Raw genomic sequence first — 16,704 nt, forward strand, 5'->3', positions numbered from 1 at the left:
CCAGTTTCCTCTCTGACCACATATTCCCAATCCCTGAATAAGGGCGCATTATCTGCTGCCACTACACAGCACACATCACACACAGAACAGTCAGCAAACATACAATGATGGCTTCATTGGTGTGAGCACGAGCAATGTGGGCGTTGAGGCTGCCAGCACGTTTGAACACACAGGAACACTCTTCACACTCAAACAGTTGCTGGCCACCCTTGTTGACAGGATGCACACGCTTAATGTGGCATCGCAGGTTGCCTGTGAGAAGAGAAACAAAACAGTTAGGTTTTGAGAGGATTACTCACTGTTAACTCTCCCACAACCCACACACAGGACAAGAGTAAAATGTATCCTAATTTTTGGGGCTGGAGAAAAAAAAAAATAAATAAATAAAATAAATAAAATAAAATAAATAAATAAAAAATCAAGTTTGCATGCGAGAGAGAGAGAGAAGAGAGAGAGTTGGCAAAAAATGTTATTTAGTTGGTTCAGGACAGTACAAAGGGGTTGTAGCAAGAAGTGGAGGAAGTGCTTAGATTGGGAAAGTATTGTGAAGAAGGAAAGAGATCACTGAAAGTGAGAATGAGGTATCAAATGGCAGGGGAGCAGATAATGGCAAGAAGAGGGAAATTGGCTCAAGATACTGAATTTAAAGATAAATGAATAAAAAGAGATATGAACCTGGAAGAGAGAGAAAAGGAGAGAGTACTCAGAAATAAAGCAAAGAAAAAAAAAAAAAAGAGAAAAGGACGGAGATCGAGAAGAAGAAATTCTACTGGAGGGTTCTAGATATGAGACTGAGGAAGTGGTAACTTTGAGAAAAAGAGGAGGTAATGGAAGAAATACAAGTGAAGGGAGAGGCAAGAAATTAAAAGTGACATACTGTATACAAATATAGATGGGTTGATGTCCAGTGTGTTGGAGGTTAGAAACTATTTGAAGGAGAAATGACCAGATGTAATATGCATAGTAGAAACAAAGTTAAAAAGGGAGCTCCATCTTTGCTTTAAGAAAGAGGAATATAAAAGTTGGAGAAGAGACAGAAAGGGAAACGGGGGAGGAGTGCTAATAATGGTTCATGATGATGTATGTGTGGAGGAAGTGCACTATGGAGACGGCATGGTGGAAATAATGGGAGTAACAATCAAGACCCAAAAAAAAATAAATAAATAAATAAAAAAAAAATAAATAAAAGGAGAATCATGATCACGTATGTGCCACCAAAGCCCAATACATGGAGAACAGAATAAGGAAATGCAAGGAGAGTGCTTGGATAATATGATAAGAAGAGATGGAAAAATACTATTAGTAGAAGACTTCAACTTCAAAAGAATAAACTGGACAGAGATGAAAGTAATGGTAATGCTGGATCATGGTGTGAGAAGATATTATAGTTAACTATGATGAATACACTGGATCAGTGGGTGGAAGAATCAACAAAGTACAGAGGTGAAGAAGAACCATCATTACTTGACCTGGTATTCACAAAGAAGCCAGAGCCCCCTCATATCATTCAACATCAGTCAAATGGGAAGAAATGACCATGTAACATTTGAATTAGAAATGCAGGAATGGGAAGTGCTAAAATACAGGGTGGACTATGAGGGATTGAGGATATATGTACCATTCTATAGAGTAAAGTAGAGTATATGAGCCTGGTACAATGCCAGATGTATAGAAGCTAAGAGGAAAAAAGATAAAGCTTGGAAGAAACTCAAAATACAGAGAAATAAAAGCAACAGACAGTAGTATAGATGCTAGAAATGAATATATTAGAGTAGGAAGAGAGGAAGAAAGAAACTTTGAGAAGGATGTGGTGCAAAAAAGTGAAGATGAACCCAAGCTTTTCTACAAATATATCAATGGTAAGATGAAGAATAAGGAAACAATAGAAAAAATAATAAAAGGAGGGAAGACAGACCAAACAGCAAAGGAAATGAGTGAAATAATGAATGAGAGCTTTAAGACTGTTTTCACTGAAGAAGAAGATTTTACAGTACCAAATAGGATATTGTATTGTACAGGTTTGCAGGAAATCATAGTGCACAAAGAGGATCTTAGAAGATTATTAGATAATTTGGATGTCAGAAAAGCAATGGGGCTGGACTGTGTATCAGGCTGGGTGATAAAAGAATGTAAAGAGCAACTGCTGGATCCAATTTGCTAAATGATTACAAGTTCATTAAATGAAGGGAGAGTTCCACTAGAATGGAAGAAGCCAACATAATACCAATATTTAAAGGAGGAAAAGTCAACTGAGCCATTAAATTACAGACCAGTGTGTGTCACTTACAAGTGTTGTGGGAAAGATATGTGAAATTGTTATCATAGAAAAATGGGTCAAATATCTGGAAGAAAAACAAGTTATACCGAACAGACAGTTTGGGTCAGGACAGGAAGGTCATGTGTATGATGGACACTACTTAATGTAATGTGTACCGTAAAGATGTACTGCGGCCATGGGTATTGTTCCGCTACCGCACGCCACGCCACACATTCAGTTGTACTCAACGCAGCTTGGAATACACTCACGCTCGCCTGGCAATCTAGTTGCCTGCCTTTCTTTGACTGGTCCTCCTCTACAGTCTACTGTCTACAGTCACACTTCAGTGTGTAGATTGTAATTTTGCATCATCACGCAAGCTACAAGCTTCATTCAAGGCGCTCAGACTACAAGTCTCTGGCCGCCAGCTACTCATCAAGCCTCCACGCGCTCGCTACCAAGTATTCTGTATTCCTACAATAAACACAGGGAAGCTTCCAACTGGTGTTTCTTTCCATCACACCTGCATATGTCGTTGGTGCCATTGGTACCAGGACATGTGTGTCAAATTTATAAGTTTCTACACAAGAATAGTGGAGGGACTGGAGAGTAGAGATGGATGGGTGGATACTGTGTACCTGGACATAAAAAGGCTTTTGATAAAATCTCACATAGCAGACTACTTGGAAGTCAGAGGACTGAGAAGAAAAATACTAGATTGGATACGGGATTACTTGAAGGATAGACAGATGAGAACTGAGATCAGAGATACATAGTCATCTTGGGGTAAAGTAACAAGTGGAATGGCACAGGGGTCAGTGTTAGCCTCCATTATGTTCCAGGTATATGTAGACGACATACGATATGGAGTAACCAGTTATATCAACCTGTTTCCTGAAGATGCAAAATTGTTAAGAGTAATTAAGACCTGAGAAGACTGTCTGTTGCTGCAGAAAGATATAGACAAAATCTTTGAGAGGAAGTTAGAATTCAATGCCAAGAAATGCCACATAATAGAATTAGGAAAGAGTAAGATGTCTTAAGACCAGTATGGAACTATTTGATGGGAGAGGAACTAACAATAAAGACTAAAGAGGAAAAAGATCTGGGAGTGGTTGTAAAAGAAAATCTGAGCCCCGAAAAACACATAAGTAAAATATTTGGAACAATGTATAAATTGTTGACTAATATTAGGGTGGCATTTCAATACATGGATAAGGATATGATGAAAAAAATTATAATGAGTACGATACGTCCAAAGTTGGAATATGCAGCATTGGTGTGGTTGCTGAGCTTGAACAAGGATATAAGAAGATTAGAATGGATCCAGAGGATAGCTACAAAGATGGTGCCAGAACTAAAGGACCTAACATATGAAAAAGGGCTGAAGGAAATGGAACTGCCAACCTTACAAGATTGAAGCGAAAGAGGAGACCAAAATACAATGTATAAAATAGTTAGTGGCATTGAAAAGATAGACAAGCAAGATTTGGTGCTGGTGACAGAAGAAGCTGGAAGGACAAGAGGACATGCAAAGAAAATTAGAAAAAGGCAGTGTGTAAAGGATATTTGAAAAAAAGTTTTCCACATAGAATGGTGGAAAAGTGAAATGCATTGAATGATGAAGTTGTTGCAGCACATAATGTGCATAGCTTTAAAGAAAATTAGATAAGTGGAGATATGGAGACAGGACACTATGATCCCTGCTCGAACCCTGTATAATACAACTAGGTAAACACACACACACACACACACACACACACACACACACACACACACACACACACACACACACACACACACACACACACACACACACACACACACACACACACACATATATAGAATAGTGGAAAAGTGGAATGTACTGAATAATGAAGTTGTTACAGCACATAATGTGCATAACTTTAAAGAAAATTGGATAAATGTAGACATGGAGACAGGACACTATGAGCCCCACTTGAACCCTGTATAATACAACTAGGTAAATACACACACAAACAGACACACACACGGACACACACACACAATTTAGGCAAAAAATCAGGCAAAAAGAAACAATAGAAAGGTTAAAAGGAGATAACGGGATGGTGGAAGACCCAAAAAGTATGGCAGAACTATTAAATAATAAATTCCAGGAGGTCTTTACTAAGGAATCCAAATTTGAAAGGCCACAGGGTAATAGAGAGACAGTCTATATGACAGAGATTAAAGTAACCAAGCTTGAAATAAAAGAGTTAATGAAGGAACTGGATGAAGAGAAGGCAATGGAACCGGATGAATTCTCAGGCAGAATACTGAAAGAATGTAGGGAAGAACTAGCAAGTCCTATATACATCATAAAATGCTCAATAGAAAATGGAACAGTACCAGTAGAATGGAAAAGAGCTGAGGTGGTTCCCATATATAAGAGCGGAAGGAAGGAAGAACCTTTAAATTACAGACCGGTATCACTAACTAGTGTAATATGCAAGATGTGTGAAAGAATAATAAAGAAACAATGGATCGAGTTCCTTGAAGACAACAAATTAATATCAAATAGCCAATTTGGTTTTAGAAAAGACGGTCTTGTGTAACTAATTTATTGAGTTTCTATTCTAGAATAGTTGATAGAGTACAAGAGAGAGAGGATGGGTTGACTGTATTTATTTGGATTTAAAAAAGGCATTTGACAAAGTGCCACATGCAAGATTACTATGGAAGTTAGAGGAGAAGGGTGGCTTAAAAGGAAGCACATTGAGATGGATAGAAAATTATTTGAGGGAGAGAAATAAGGACGGTAGTTAAAGATATGAAGTCCAAGTGGAGAGCAGTAGAAAGCGGAGTGCCACAGGGGTCAGTATTGGCACCAATACTTTTCCTCATTTATATTAACGACATGCCAGAAGGAGTGAACAGCTACATAAATCTGTTTGCAGATGATACGAAACTGTGCAGAGTTATAAAGCAAAAGAGGATTGTGAAATACTGCAAGAAGACCTAAATAAGATCTGGGAATGGAGTAAAAAGTGGGAAATGGAATTCAATGTGAACAAAAGCCATGTCATGGAAATGGGAAAAAGTGAAAGACGACCTGTGGGAATCTATAAGATGGGAGATGGAGTAGAACTGGAGAAAGTAAAAAAGGAAAAGGACTTAGGAGTGACGATGGAAGAAAACAATCAACCAGTAAGCCATATTGATAGAATTTTAGAGAAACATATAATTTGCTAAGGAATATTGGAGTAGCATTTCACTACATGGACAAAGAAATGATGAAGAAATTGATAAGTACTATAATAAGACCCAGATTGGAATATGCAGGAGTAGTGTGGAGCCCTCATAAAAAGAAACACATAAGGAAGTTAGAGAGACTACAAAAAATGGCTACAAGAATGGTTCCAGAATTTGAAGGGATGACATATGAAGAGAGACTATGAATCTACCAACCCTGGAACAAAGAAGGGAGAGAGGAGATCTGATACACGTTTATAAATTGATCAACGGAATGGACCAAGTGGATAATGAGAAACTGATCCTGAGAGAAGAATATTACATTCGAAGCACAAGATCACATAGTAAAAAGCTGAGAAAGGGAAGATGTCTGAGAGATGTTAAAAAATATAGTTTCCCGCAAAGATGTGTTGAGATGTGGAACAGTTTAAATGAAGAAGTAGTGTCTGCAACGAGTGTGCATACTTTTAAAGTAAGATTGGATTAAATGTAGATATGGAGACGGGGCCACAAGAGCATAAAGCCCAGGCCCTGTAAAACTACAACTAGGTAAATACAACTAGGTAAACACACACACACACACACACACACACACACACACACACACTACAGAAAGGAAGTAAGAAAGGTTACATCTCAGATACTCACTCTTCTGGACAAACTCCTTTTTGCAGTACTCGCACTTGTAATCCTTACGGCCTGTGTGGATGTCCAGATGGATGAGCATTGTGTACTTTTGATTGAAGGCTCGGTCACACCCTGGGTACGTGCACTGCAACACACACAGAACTTGGATTAAAAGGAAAACATTAGTTATTCCTGTATCACCTGTCACACACTGTCACACTAACAATAGAAAAAAGAACATGATGAAGGAGGAATGGGTGATGAGACATTACCTTGTAGGGTCGCTCTCCAGTGTGGATCATCATGTGCCTCTTGAGCTGTGATGGCTTGATGAAGTTCTTATCACACTGAAGACACTTATTATCAAACCTGGAGCGGTCAGGCACTTTCCTCTTGGGTTTTGAGGATACCATCTTCTTTGCCTGAGTGTAGAAATATTCAGTGTAAAGTGTCACTTATGTGGTGCAGAATACACTTCACAAAGGTGAAAAGTCTCAATGGTTGGAGAGACAGGATGGGGTAAGTAGAGGATTAGCTGCCATAACACTGGCTGGTAAGAGGGTTGAAAAACCAAGGAAAACTACATCCATTCACTAATCTATCAATCAAATTGTCTCCTTCTTCATGTGGGACACACAGACAGCACAAACACAGCAACCATAGCTTCAACCTTACCTTCCTGTGGACTTTCATGTGATGAGTCAACATTTCATGGGAGGTGAATTCTCCTCGACATTCTTGACACACCAAATTTGGCTTCTTGCGCACCTCCATCTGGCCCATGGTCATGTTGTGGCGCTCATAGTGGGGCTCCAGCTGGGCCTGTACAAGAGAAAGAGAATTATTGAGTAAAGAGGGAATTCTTAAATACATTACCAAATCATTGTGTTACATCTGTGTGAAGAGAGTGTTCTTGTAAATCAGCAGTGAGGATTGTTTCATTGCCTTACTACACCAACAGTCACAACCAAACATTCTTTAACTCAAGCTAAGTAAAGAGCACTTCCTCAACTTCTCATCAGTAGTCCATTTTCTGTACCATAATGACTAATTTGAACAGAAAAAAGCACAGAACTGGAATTAGGAGGAAAAACAGCTCATCCATAGAAACATATTTTACATATTTCACACAATCATTTTCCACCATTTAGTGAGGGCAAGAATTCTTTTTCTTCTCCATTAGGAGCCAAGAGACAACCTTGGTATTTATATGTATGTGTGCATTCACCACCACTGCCACCACCACCACCACCTACCAGGGATATGAACTCTTCCTGACAGATTTCACAAGTCACTGATTCATCCTCCTCATGCAGTGCCAGGTGAAATTTGAAGGATGCCATCCTGCGGAACACCTTATCACACTCAGGACACACCAGGGAATCCGTTGCATGCAAGGCCTGGTGGAGACGCAGGTTTTTCTGTGGGAATACAAATCATTATTGTAAACACTCCCATTTAATTCCCTAAAAAATCTGATGTTAGAAATCAGGAAAAATTGCTTGAAGAGTATTTAGATGAACTTTCTAAAGAAACAGATCTTACATGAAGGGAACATAAAAAATATATTTCACTGAATTTCCCTTCTTTTCATCTACCTCATTCCGAGAGATCCCCAGACACCCTGCCACCCTCACCTGAACATTGAAAGATGCGTCACACTCCAAGCAGCGGTACGGCTTGTCCTCCAGGTGCTTCTTGAGATGCTTCTTAAGCTGCACCCACTTCTCCAGTGTTAGCCCACAGAACTGACAGGTGTACGGCCCTTTGCCCACTGGAGGGTCCACGTCTGGCTGCAATGAACAACAGGCACAGTGATGACAGCTGCAGTCATACACCAGAACTAATGGCACTGCTTACAGACCACATGACACTGATACACACTTTTCAATTCTCTATCCAACTATCTATATATCATTTCCACACTGAGCTCTACATCAGGAAAGGTCTATGAGTGAAATAAGCTACAATACCTTAATCCAAGTGTGACTTACTTCTCTCTTTACAGAAATGGGTATCTGAGCTGGCAGGATGGAGTCTTGTGAGCTGAGGGTTGAGTTCATAAGGCTGGCTCCCTCCAGGGTCACTGTATCATCAATGCCAGCCTCTGTGGCTCTCAGCACCATCTTGGGGAAGACTTACTGAATTAACCTAAAGTTCTTTCTGTCTACAACCTGTATTCAGAAATGCTTTGCTTTCTAACCATGACTACTTTCAAAGGCCACATAATTGATTACCTAGGCTTTCAAGACTATTTCTTCTTTTGATAATGTAGAAATCATAATCTATCAGAACTATAAAAATACCTTTGAAAAACTATGTGGCTTCAATTACAGGATTCTCAAAGTAGTGGAGGTGTGATGCAGAAATGTTTTAGAATATGATCCTATGAACTAAACCAAAGCATCAAATCTCATCTACTGAGAATAAAACCACCAAGTATCTGATCCAAGTCAGTGACATAGAAGGATGCTGAAAAACAGACCTGGCCTTCCACAATATCAAGCGCCGCAAACTGAGGTATGGTGTTGTCCTTCTGAGTGAGGTAGTCCGCATCACTGGCCAGGATGATGCCACCCTGCCCCATGTCCTGATTCATGCTAACCATCCCCTCGTCCAGCTGAAGGAAGCCACTCCTGCAAACAGCCAACCATTGTCACTCCAACAGACTTCCCTTCTTTCTTTTCTTATAAGAGATGCTGGCTAACAGCAGCAAGAGTAAAAAAAAAGGCCCAATGAGGTACCAGTCCCAAAAGAGAGGACAAAATGGTCATCCAGATTTGTTTGAAATCATTCTTACAATAATCAATTTCTTAACAAGTCAAGACATACACACACAAGGAGGAAAGAATTAATATATGAAGGATCATCACAGTGGAAAAAGAAATGAAATGTCTGAGGGAGATGATTGTTGTGGTATTTGAGAAGCGGGAACAGCTGATTGCGGAAAACAAAAAGTTGCGGGAGAAATGTGATATGATAGATATAATAAAGTTAAAATGAAAAATGAGATGAAGGAAATTCTGGATGAAATAGAAAGGGAGAACAGTGCCCTTAAAGGTAAATGTGAGAATTATGAGCTGAAATTACAAGTATAACAGGATAAGTTAAATACTAGTGCAAGGTCAGTAAAAGGGATAAGTGAAACCAAACTGGAAGAATGGAAAAAGGTCTGGGTAAAAGAGCAAGAAGAAGAAAAAGTTAATTTTGCAGAAGTAGTGAAGCAACATATAGGGAGAAAACAAAGGACACAGTTATACAAGTGATCAAAGAAAAGGAAGAGTTAGTAAGAGATACAGTGAACAAAAAGAATAGTAAGGTTATATATGGACTAGAAACCGCCGTGGTACAGTGGAACCATGCGTGCTTTGGGGTCCATGGGGTCTCCAAGCGCACGGGTTTAAATCCTGTCCACGATCCGAGTGTAGGTTGGGCTTCCTCATTCGGGGCAACGGTTTCCTAGTGGGTGAGCTTTGAGATAGGAGATACCCCAAAAAGTATCCCCTTTAGCCCATAAATTCCTGTCCTGTGGAGAAGGAGAAAGAGAAAAACCCACTTGAAAAAAATAAGAGGAAATATATAGACTTGGTAGGACTAAAAATAGAAGTGTTAAACTGACTGGACAAAATGTTAAGAAAGGACAGAAGAGTGCTACTTGTGGGAGATCCAAACTGCAAACATGTAAATTGAGATGAATTGGATGTAAATAGTTATGCTGGACCATGGGAGGAGAAAAAGCGTTACACACATTGGATCAATGAGTGAACGACTATACAAGGTATAGAGGGAAAGAAGAACCAACCTTCTGTACTGGATTTTGGGAGTGAAAAAGTGTTACACACATTGGATCAATGGGTGAACGACTATACAAGGTATAGAGAGAAAGAAGAACCAACCTTCTGTACTGGATTTGGTAAAAAAAAAAACTTGTCCAATCATCAAATATCATAGCCCAATGGGAAAAAGTTATCATGTTTTAGAATTTGAATTAGAGGATCACAAAATTTTGTAATGTAATGAAGGATATAAGCAAAAAAATTGAATCACCAAGACAAATTTTGGAAGCTATTATTTTGGTACTATTGACAGGGAGGAAAATAAGCAAGGTAAGACAGTCCAAGAGAAGTGTGAAATTTTCCTAGACAAGTATAATATGGGCATAAAGAGATATGTTCCCGAATACAGAGTAAAATGGAGCAAACACATGTGGTATAATGTTATCTGTGGAAGAGCTAAAAAGTGTAACTTGGAAAAATTAAGTAAACAGAAGAAGTATAAAGAGACAAGTAACAAATATATTAGAATAAGAAAAGAGGAAGAGTGAAATTTTGAGAAGAGATGTGTGGAGGAACCAAAAGCATTTTTATAAGTACATAAGTGAAAAAATTACAAACAAAGAGACCATTACTAAGTTAATTAAGGGAAATAAGATGTATGAAACAACGGAAGAAATGAGTGAACTTACGAACAAGAGCTTTATATCAGTATTTAATGAAGACGGAGAGTTCATAGAGTGAAGCAACCAAGAGACACAGGAAGGATTAAGAAACCTGGTGGTGCATAAACAGAAAATTAAAGAATTACTAGAAAAAGTAGATGTAAGAAATGCAATGGGGCTAGATGGAGTGTCAGGATGGACACTGAGAGAATGTAGAGAACAACTGATGGAACCAATTTATGATGTAATCAACAGCTCTCTAATGGAAGCGAAGGTACCAAGGGAGTGAAAAAGAGCAAGTATAGGAAGGAAAGGAGGAAAAAGAGGGAAAAAGACTGACCCCCTAAACTAAAGACCAGTGTCATTAACTAGCATTGTGAGAAAGATGTGTGAAATTGTTATTAAAGAAATATGGTTAGAATATCTGGAGGGAAATGAAATAATAAATAACTTCCAATTTAGTTTCAGGAAAGGAAGATCATGCATTACAAATGTACTATATTTAATACAAGAGTAATAGATGAAGTACTAGGCAGAGATAGATGGGTTGACACTGCATTTAGATTTCAAGAAGGCTTTCGACAGAGTACCACAAAGAAGACTCCTATGAAAAATAAAACATATGGGAGGAATAAAGAGAAATGTCTTAAATTGGATGACAGACTACTTAACAGATAGGGAAAAGAGGACAATGATAAGAGATACTCTATTAAGCTGGAGTACAGTTACCAGTGGCATACCACAATTATGTTCCAAGTATATATCAACAATATACAAGAGGGTTTGAGTAGTTACATTAATTTGTTTACAGACGATGCAAAACTTTTGAGAGTAACAAACAACATCAGTAACTGTATGGAATTGCAGAAAGATAGGGACAAGATCTGGGAATGGAGCCAAAAGTAGATATTAGAATCTAGTACCAGGAAATGCCATGCAATGGAAATGTTTAAGATTAATAAGACCTACGTGGGAACATAAAATAAGAGAAGAGATTATAATGACAAGGAGTGAAGAGAAAGACCTGGGAGTGATTATACAAGACACCCTGACTCCAGAAATGACATTCAATCACATGGATAAGAGTATAATGAAGAAGATCATAACCACTATGATAAAACCTAGACTAAAATATGCAGCAGTGTTATCGTCACCATAAAGGCAGAAAGACGTCAATAAACTAGAAAGACTCTAAAGGACCCCTACAAAGATGGTCCCAGAAATAAAGGATCTTCCCTATGAAGAAAGACTGATGGAAATAGAACTACCAATTTTGAAAGATAGACAGAAAAGAGGAGAGCTAATAATGATGTACAAGTTAGTAAACCATATGGAAAAGATAGATAGACAAGACTTGGTATTACAGATGGAGGATGGAGATAGATGAACAAGAGGACATTCCAAGATCATGAAAAGTCATTGTCTGACTTAAGAAGTTCAGTTTTCCACATGGAACAGTGGACATCTGGAATGGATTGAATTAAGAGATTATAGCAACAGAAAGTGTGCACAAATTTAAGGAAAAGTTGGATAAATATAATTAGGGAGACAGGTCTCTATGAGCCCCACTCAAACCCTGTAACATACCACTAAGTAAATTCACACACACACACACACACACCCTGAAAGCAAAAGTCTCGGCAACAAATAAAACCACCACAGAGTCATGGAGGATGCTACCATTCACTCACCGCTCATGCAGGTCTGAGAGGGAGGAGCCAGTGCCCACCTCAGAGAAGTCACTCAGTGGTATGAGCGATTCTCTCCCCCATCCTCACCACCCACTGACAGCTGTACGGAACACTCACATTAGACTTAAGTGTGTAGTACAATAAAGTAGATTATGTTTTTACTTTGTTCTATACAGCCTGCGATGAACACCAAAGCAGAGTAGATAAAATAGTAAAAACAGAGTTAGGAGAGAGTAGTGGTATTTTATCTGGTAGGCATTAAGAGAAAGTTGGAAATAAAGTGACACATCTAAACCATTACAAGAACAAGGAATTATAAGCATGGAAGCCAATGGAGTGAAGAGATTAAAATATCTCTTGCATGGCACTACAACAACTAAGGTTATATGCAGTTGAAATACAGAATTGCAAAAAAATACTGGTAAAGTTAAAATGAAAGGTAAAAACAATGAAACTAAGATGAGTTTAAATCTAAATGGAAAAAAAAAGAAAAACTCCAAACCTAAAATTTACAGATTAAGATGGCTGGGATTTGAATGTAGTATCAATTTCAATTATTTTTAGAGGCAATGATAAAAAACAAAAAGGAAATATGAATTCAAAACCACCACTACCACTACCACCACCACCACCTCCACCTACCCCAACATCCGAAGGGTCAAGCAGCAGCGTGCGAGTTCCATCAGGGTCATTCTTGATAACAATATGACCACTGAAACCCTGAGACCCTGAAATGCCCCCAGTCCCCCGCACTCCCCCTCCTTCACCCCCTGGGTCATGGAGCTGGACAAACTGGATGGGCAGACTGAGCATTGTGTTGGCACCATCTGAGGAATATCACAGCAGTGAGAGAGATGAAGGCTTGCAGAGAAGGATGTCATGTGCATTGGGAAGAATACTTAATCATTTAGTGCCTAGCTGATGGTTCATAAGTATTCTGAAACCAATATCTGGAGGCTTAGAGAACATGTTGTCATGTGTATAGAGATGAATGAATTGATTGATTATTCTGTGTATAGTTGAAGTTTCCAAAGGGTTCTGCATGTAATAGTTTGCGTGCAAAAGATATCAATGGCGGAATTGATTAGTATGACTTTTCTGATCAGCGTTTCCCAACCTAGGTGCTGAAATCAATTATAGTGGGTGCTGGGAAGTGATGCACACACTTCACTCTTTTTTATCCTTCTAATAACAAGACATTAGTTAGGGGTGCTGGACTGCTTAGACATGACTACAGGGGATATTATGGTCAGAAAGGTTGGGAAATGCTGATATAAATGTTCTAATGAAGAGATGAACAGATTGGTATAACTCAGTGTACAGCTAGTGAGATAAGTTTCTATGCATGATTTCACTCCAGCCTATGAGACAGTTCTTATATTGTTAAGAGTTGACAAACTAACTGGCCATTACTTTTACTATTATCACTTTTTTTTTCCCTTGGCTGGTGCCTCTGTTACATAAGAACAACATTCAGATTACTTTGAATGATCTATCACTTCACCTTGCTGCACTATGTGAGTATTGGCAAGAAAGGAGTTTGTCTGTTGGTTGAGTTCATACTGCAGCTCTCCATCACTGCTCACGACCACTGTGCTTGATCCCAGCTCCCCCCCGCCCACTCCCCCAACCTCCATCACTGTCCCTGCAAAGAGAATGTTAGTTTATACTCAAATGCCATTATTATTATATGTTTCATAATATACTATTTGCAATTACATTCAAAGCTTCATGTGGTTATAAAGAAAGATGTAATTCCTGAAGGGCTGGATGTCTACCACAAGAAACAGAAAAAAACTAGATGGTATCATCAGCACAGAAGTGGATAGGACAACAGTTTGGTTAAGATCAATGACAAATAATAGGAAGAGTGGGTGACAAGACAGAACCCTGACAAACACCATGGAGAACAGAGACTCTCTACCAAAGCAATAATAGAATGGTCAGAGAGGAAACTTGAGATTAAGTTTAAGAGAGAAGGTTAGAAGCTGTGAGAGGGTAGTTTGGATATCAAAGGCTTGTGGCACACTCTACCAAAAGCTTTTGATATGTCTAAGGCAACAGCAAGTTTCACCAAAAATCCTTAAAAGAGGATTACCAAAAATCAGTGGAGAAAACCAGAGCAGAAGAGCAAAGCAGCCACAACAGAACCCATACTGGCCATCAGATACATGGTTGTTAAGTGAGCGGCGAGATCTTGTATGATTATGGGCAGGAATAAAAAGTGCTGGCGGTTCGCATGATGGAAGGTTGAAATGTCTTTTGTGGGTCACACATCCTTCATGTAATGGATAATGGACCATGTTAAACCTAAATTTGGAAGGTTAAGGGTGAGAGAAAGACACTATCACCTGTTATGCCCTCACAACACAGACCTGCCTTCAAGCAAACAGTAGACATACCAAGGCAAATAAAGTAAAACCTCCTGAGGCACCATCACTCTGAGGGGACCCTGAGGAGGAATTGGAGTGTTGGGACAAGACACAGGTATGGGATTGTGACCAGAGGAGCTCAACAGAGAAAACAGTGACAACAAAAGCAGAGGGCATAGAGGTTAATAGTAAAAGAACAAAAATATCAACCATAAACCTTAAGTTTGTTTGAATAGTTACCATGTAAGAGATGAAGCCTTGGTAATTACAAAATACTATCAATATCTATTCATCGTTGGAGCTTGTGATATCTTAACTAGTATAATCATTAGTGTGTTGCTTTCCTCTGCCATATCATTATAAAGTGCATGGTAAAAGGTTTGCATTATTTAAATCCATAAGATAAACAAATAAAAAGTAAAAAAAATGTCAGTAAACAAATGAAAAGATGTAAGAGTAACAAAAGCAATAGTAATAATGCTAAGCCTGAAATATGAGAAAGACAGTGACCCAGGTCATAATAGGCTTTGCAATCTTTTATTAGGGCACCGAGCCATCTCTCAGGGCACTGTGGCACCTCAGAGGGCACAAGTAACGTCATCCGTCTCGAGTGACAAGGTGGCAAGGGTCAGGAAGGAAGTGGCTAGGGTCTTATTACAAGGCCCCGTATTCCTTTAATAGGAGGTCGCAGTGCCATCTCCCAGGGTACTATGGCACTTCCGAGGACACAGGTAATGCCACCCACCACCGAGGACACCACACCTGTGCCGCCTCCTCCTCCTCCTCCGCCACCCTCAGGTATCACTCCGCCGTTATCTAGTGCCTCTCCCCACTCACTCACTCCCTCTCACTTTCTCTCTCAAGCCTCACCTTCAGGAAAGAGTCATACCCGTGCCCTTGCTCAACTCACCTTAAGTTAGAAATCGCTGAACCGCTGGCTTTTATCACCGAGAAAACAAAATCTTTCCTTTGTTTGATGCGAGTGGCTGGAGCAATGGCGGTTCTGCGTTCCCTTCCCCCTGACGTCATGACCTGCTCTCTCCCTCTCCCAGGGCGCCACCTTTGAATTGATAGTTGCCACTCTGACGCCTCCCTCTTACCACGATTGTCTTCACAGGCCGCAGAGATGATTTGCCTGGGTCTCAAGAGTGTTTCGCCTGTTAATTACGTCACTAAAATAGATATATGGGATGCTGCATTCTCACCATTTGAACATCTGCAACTAGTTTTAACATCTGCATCCGTATTCGAAATTCTGATAAATAAGACATCCACTTCTACATTGCAGACATGATTAATTTCTCTATCCTCATCCGCATCAACACCACACACAGAGAGCTTAATAGATAAATATCATTCATTAGCTATAGACAACAGCGAAACTACTCACTCCATGCCAAGTTGAAGATGAATTCATGCATGATAACTTCGTTATCTAATAAAATCACACCTTTAACTCACTTCCTTTCAAATTTACTCAATTAAATATGTTAAGAATTTTGCACAAGGGAGTGTATATCTAAACCGTGCTCAGCACAACCGAGAGGACTCGGGTTCGAATGCCGGGTGGGCCAAGGCAAATGGGCGAGCCTCTTAATGTGTCTAGCCTATGTTCACCTAGCAGTAAATAGGTACAGGATGTAACTCGAGGGGTTATGGCCTCGCTTTCCCGGTGTGTGGAGTGTGTTGTGGTCTCGGTCCTACCCGAAGATCGATCTATGAGCTCTGAACTCGCTCCGTAATGGGGAAGGCTGGCTGGGCGACCAGCAGATGACCGTGGTGGTGGTGGTGGTGAATTACACACACACACACACACACACACACACACACACACACACACACACACACACACACACACACACACACACACACACACACACACATATTGATAGAATTTTCAGAGAGACATATAATTTGCTAAGGAATATTGGAGTAACATTTCACTACATGGACAAAGAAATGATGAAGAAATTGATAAGTACTATAAGACCCAGATTAGAATATGCAGTAGTGTGGACCCCTCATAAAAAGAAACACATAAGGAAGTTGGAGAGACTACAAAAAAATGGCTACAAGAATGGTTCCAGAATTTGAAGGGATGACATA

General features: G+C 39.5%; 1 protein-coding gene across 2 annotated transcripts in view; it reads right to left on the reverse strand.

Moving 5' to 3' along the window:
- Positions 1 to 15,635, reverse strand: part of LOC123512995 (zinc finger protein 236-like) — a 35,801-nt gene extending 20,166 nt beyond the window's left edge. Inside the window, exons 1-12 of one of the 2 annotated variants that reach the window (XM_045269781.1) lie at positions 15,509 to 15,635; positions 13,731 to 13,871; positions 12,869 to 13,053; positions 12,227 to 12,326; positions 8,583 to 8,733; positions 8,092 to 8,223; positions 7,735 to 7,890; positions 7,354 to 7,518; positions 6,773 to 6,919; positions 6,370 to 6,519; positions 6,119 to 6,242; positions 104 to 252 (exon numbers count right to left, since the gene is read on the reverse strand). In XM_045269781.1, the coding sequence (XP_045125716.1) occupies positions 104 to 252; positions 6,119 to 6,242; positions 6,370 to 6,519; positions 6,773 to 6,919; positions 7,354 to 7,518; positions 7,735 to 7,890; positions 8,092 to 8,223; positions 8,583 to 8,705 (1,146 nt within the window). In that variant the 5' untranslated portion in view covers positions 8,706 to 8,733; positions 12,227 to 12,326; positions 12,869 to 13,053; positions 13,731 to 13,871; positions 15,509 to 15,635. The remainder of the gene's footprint in view (positions 1 to 103; positions 253 to 6,118; positions 6,243 to 6,369; positions 6,520 to 6,772; positions 6,920 to 7,353; positions 7,519 to 7,734; positions 7,891 to 8,091; positions 8,224 to 8,582; positions 8,734 to 12,226; positions 12,327 to 12,868; positions 13,054 to 13,730; positions 13,872 to 15,508) is intronic. The other variant, XM_045269780.1, reaches the window with a different exon arrangement.
- Between the last annotated feature and the right edge of the window lie 1,069 nt (positions 15,636 to 16,704).

The sequence above is a fragment of the Portunus trituberculatus genome, chromosome 35, assembly GCF_017591435.1.
Source record: "Portunus trituberculatus isolate SZX2019 chromosome 35, ASM1759143v1, whole genome shotgun sequence".
Taxonomy (NCBI): Eukaryota; Metazoa; Arthropoda; class Malacostraca; order Decapoda; family Portunidae; genus Portunus; species Portunus trituberculatus.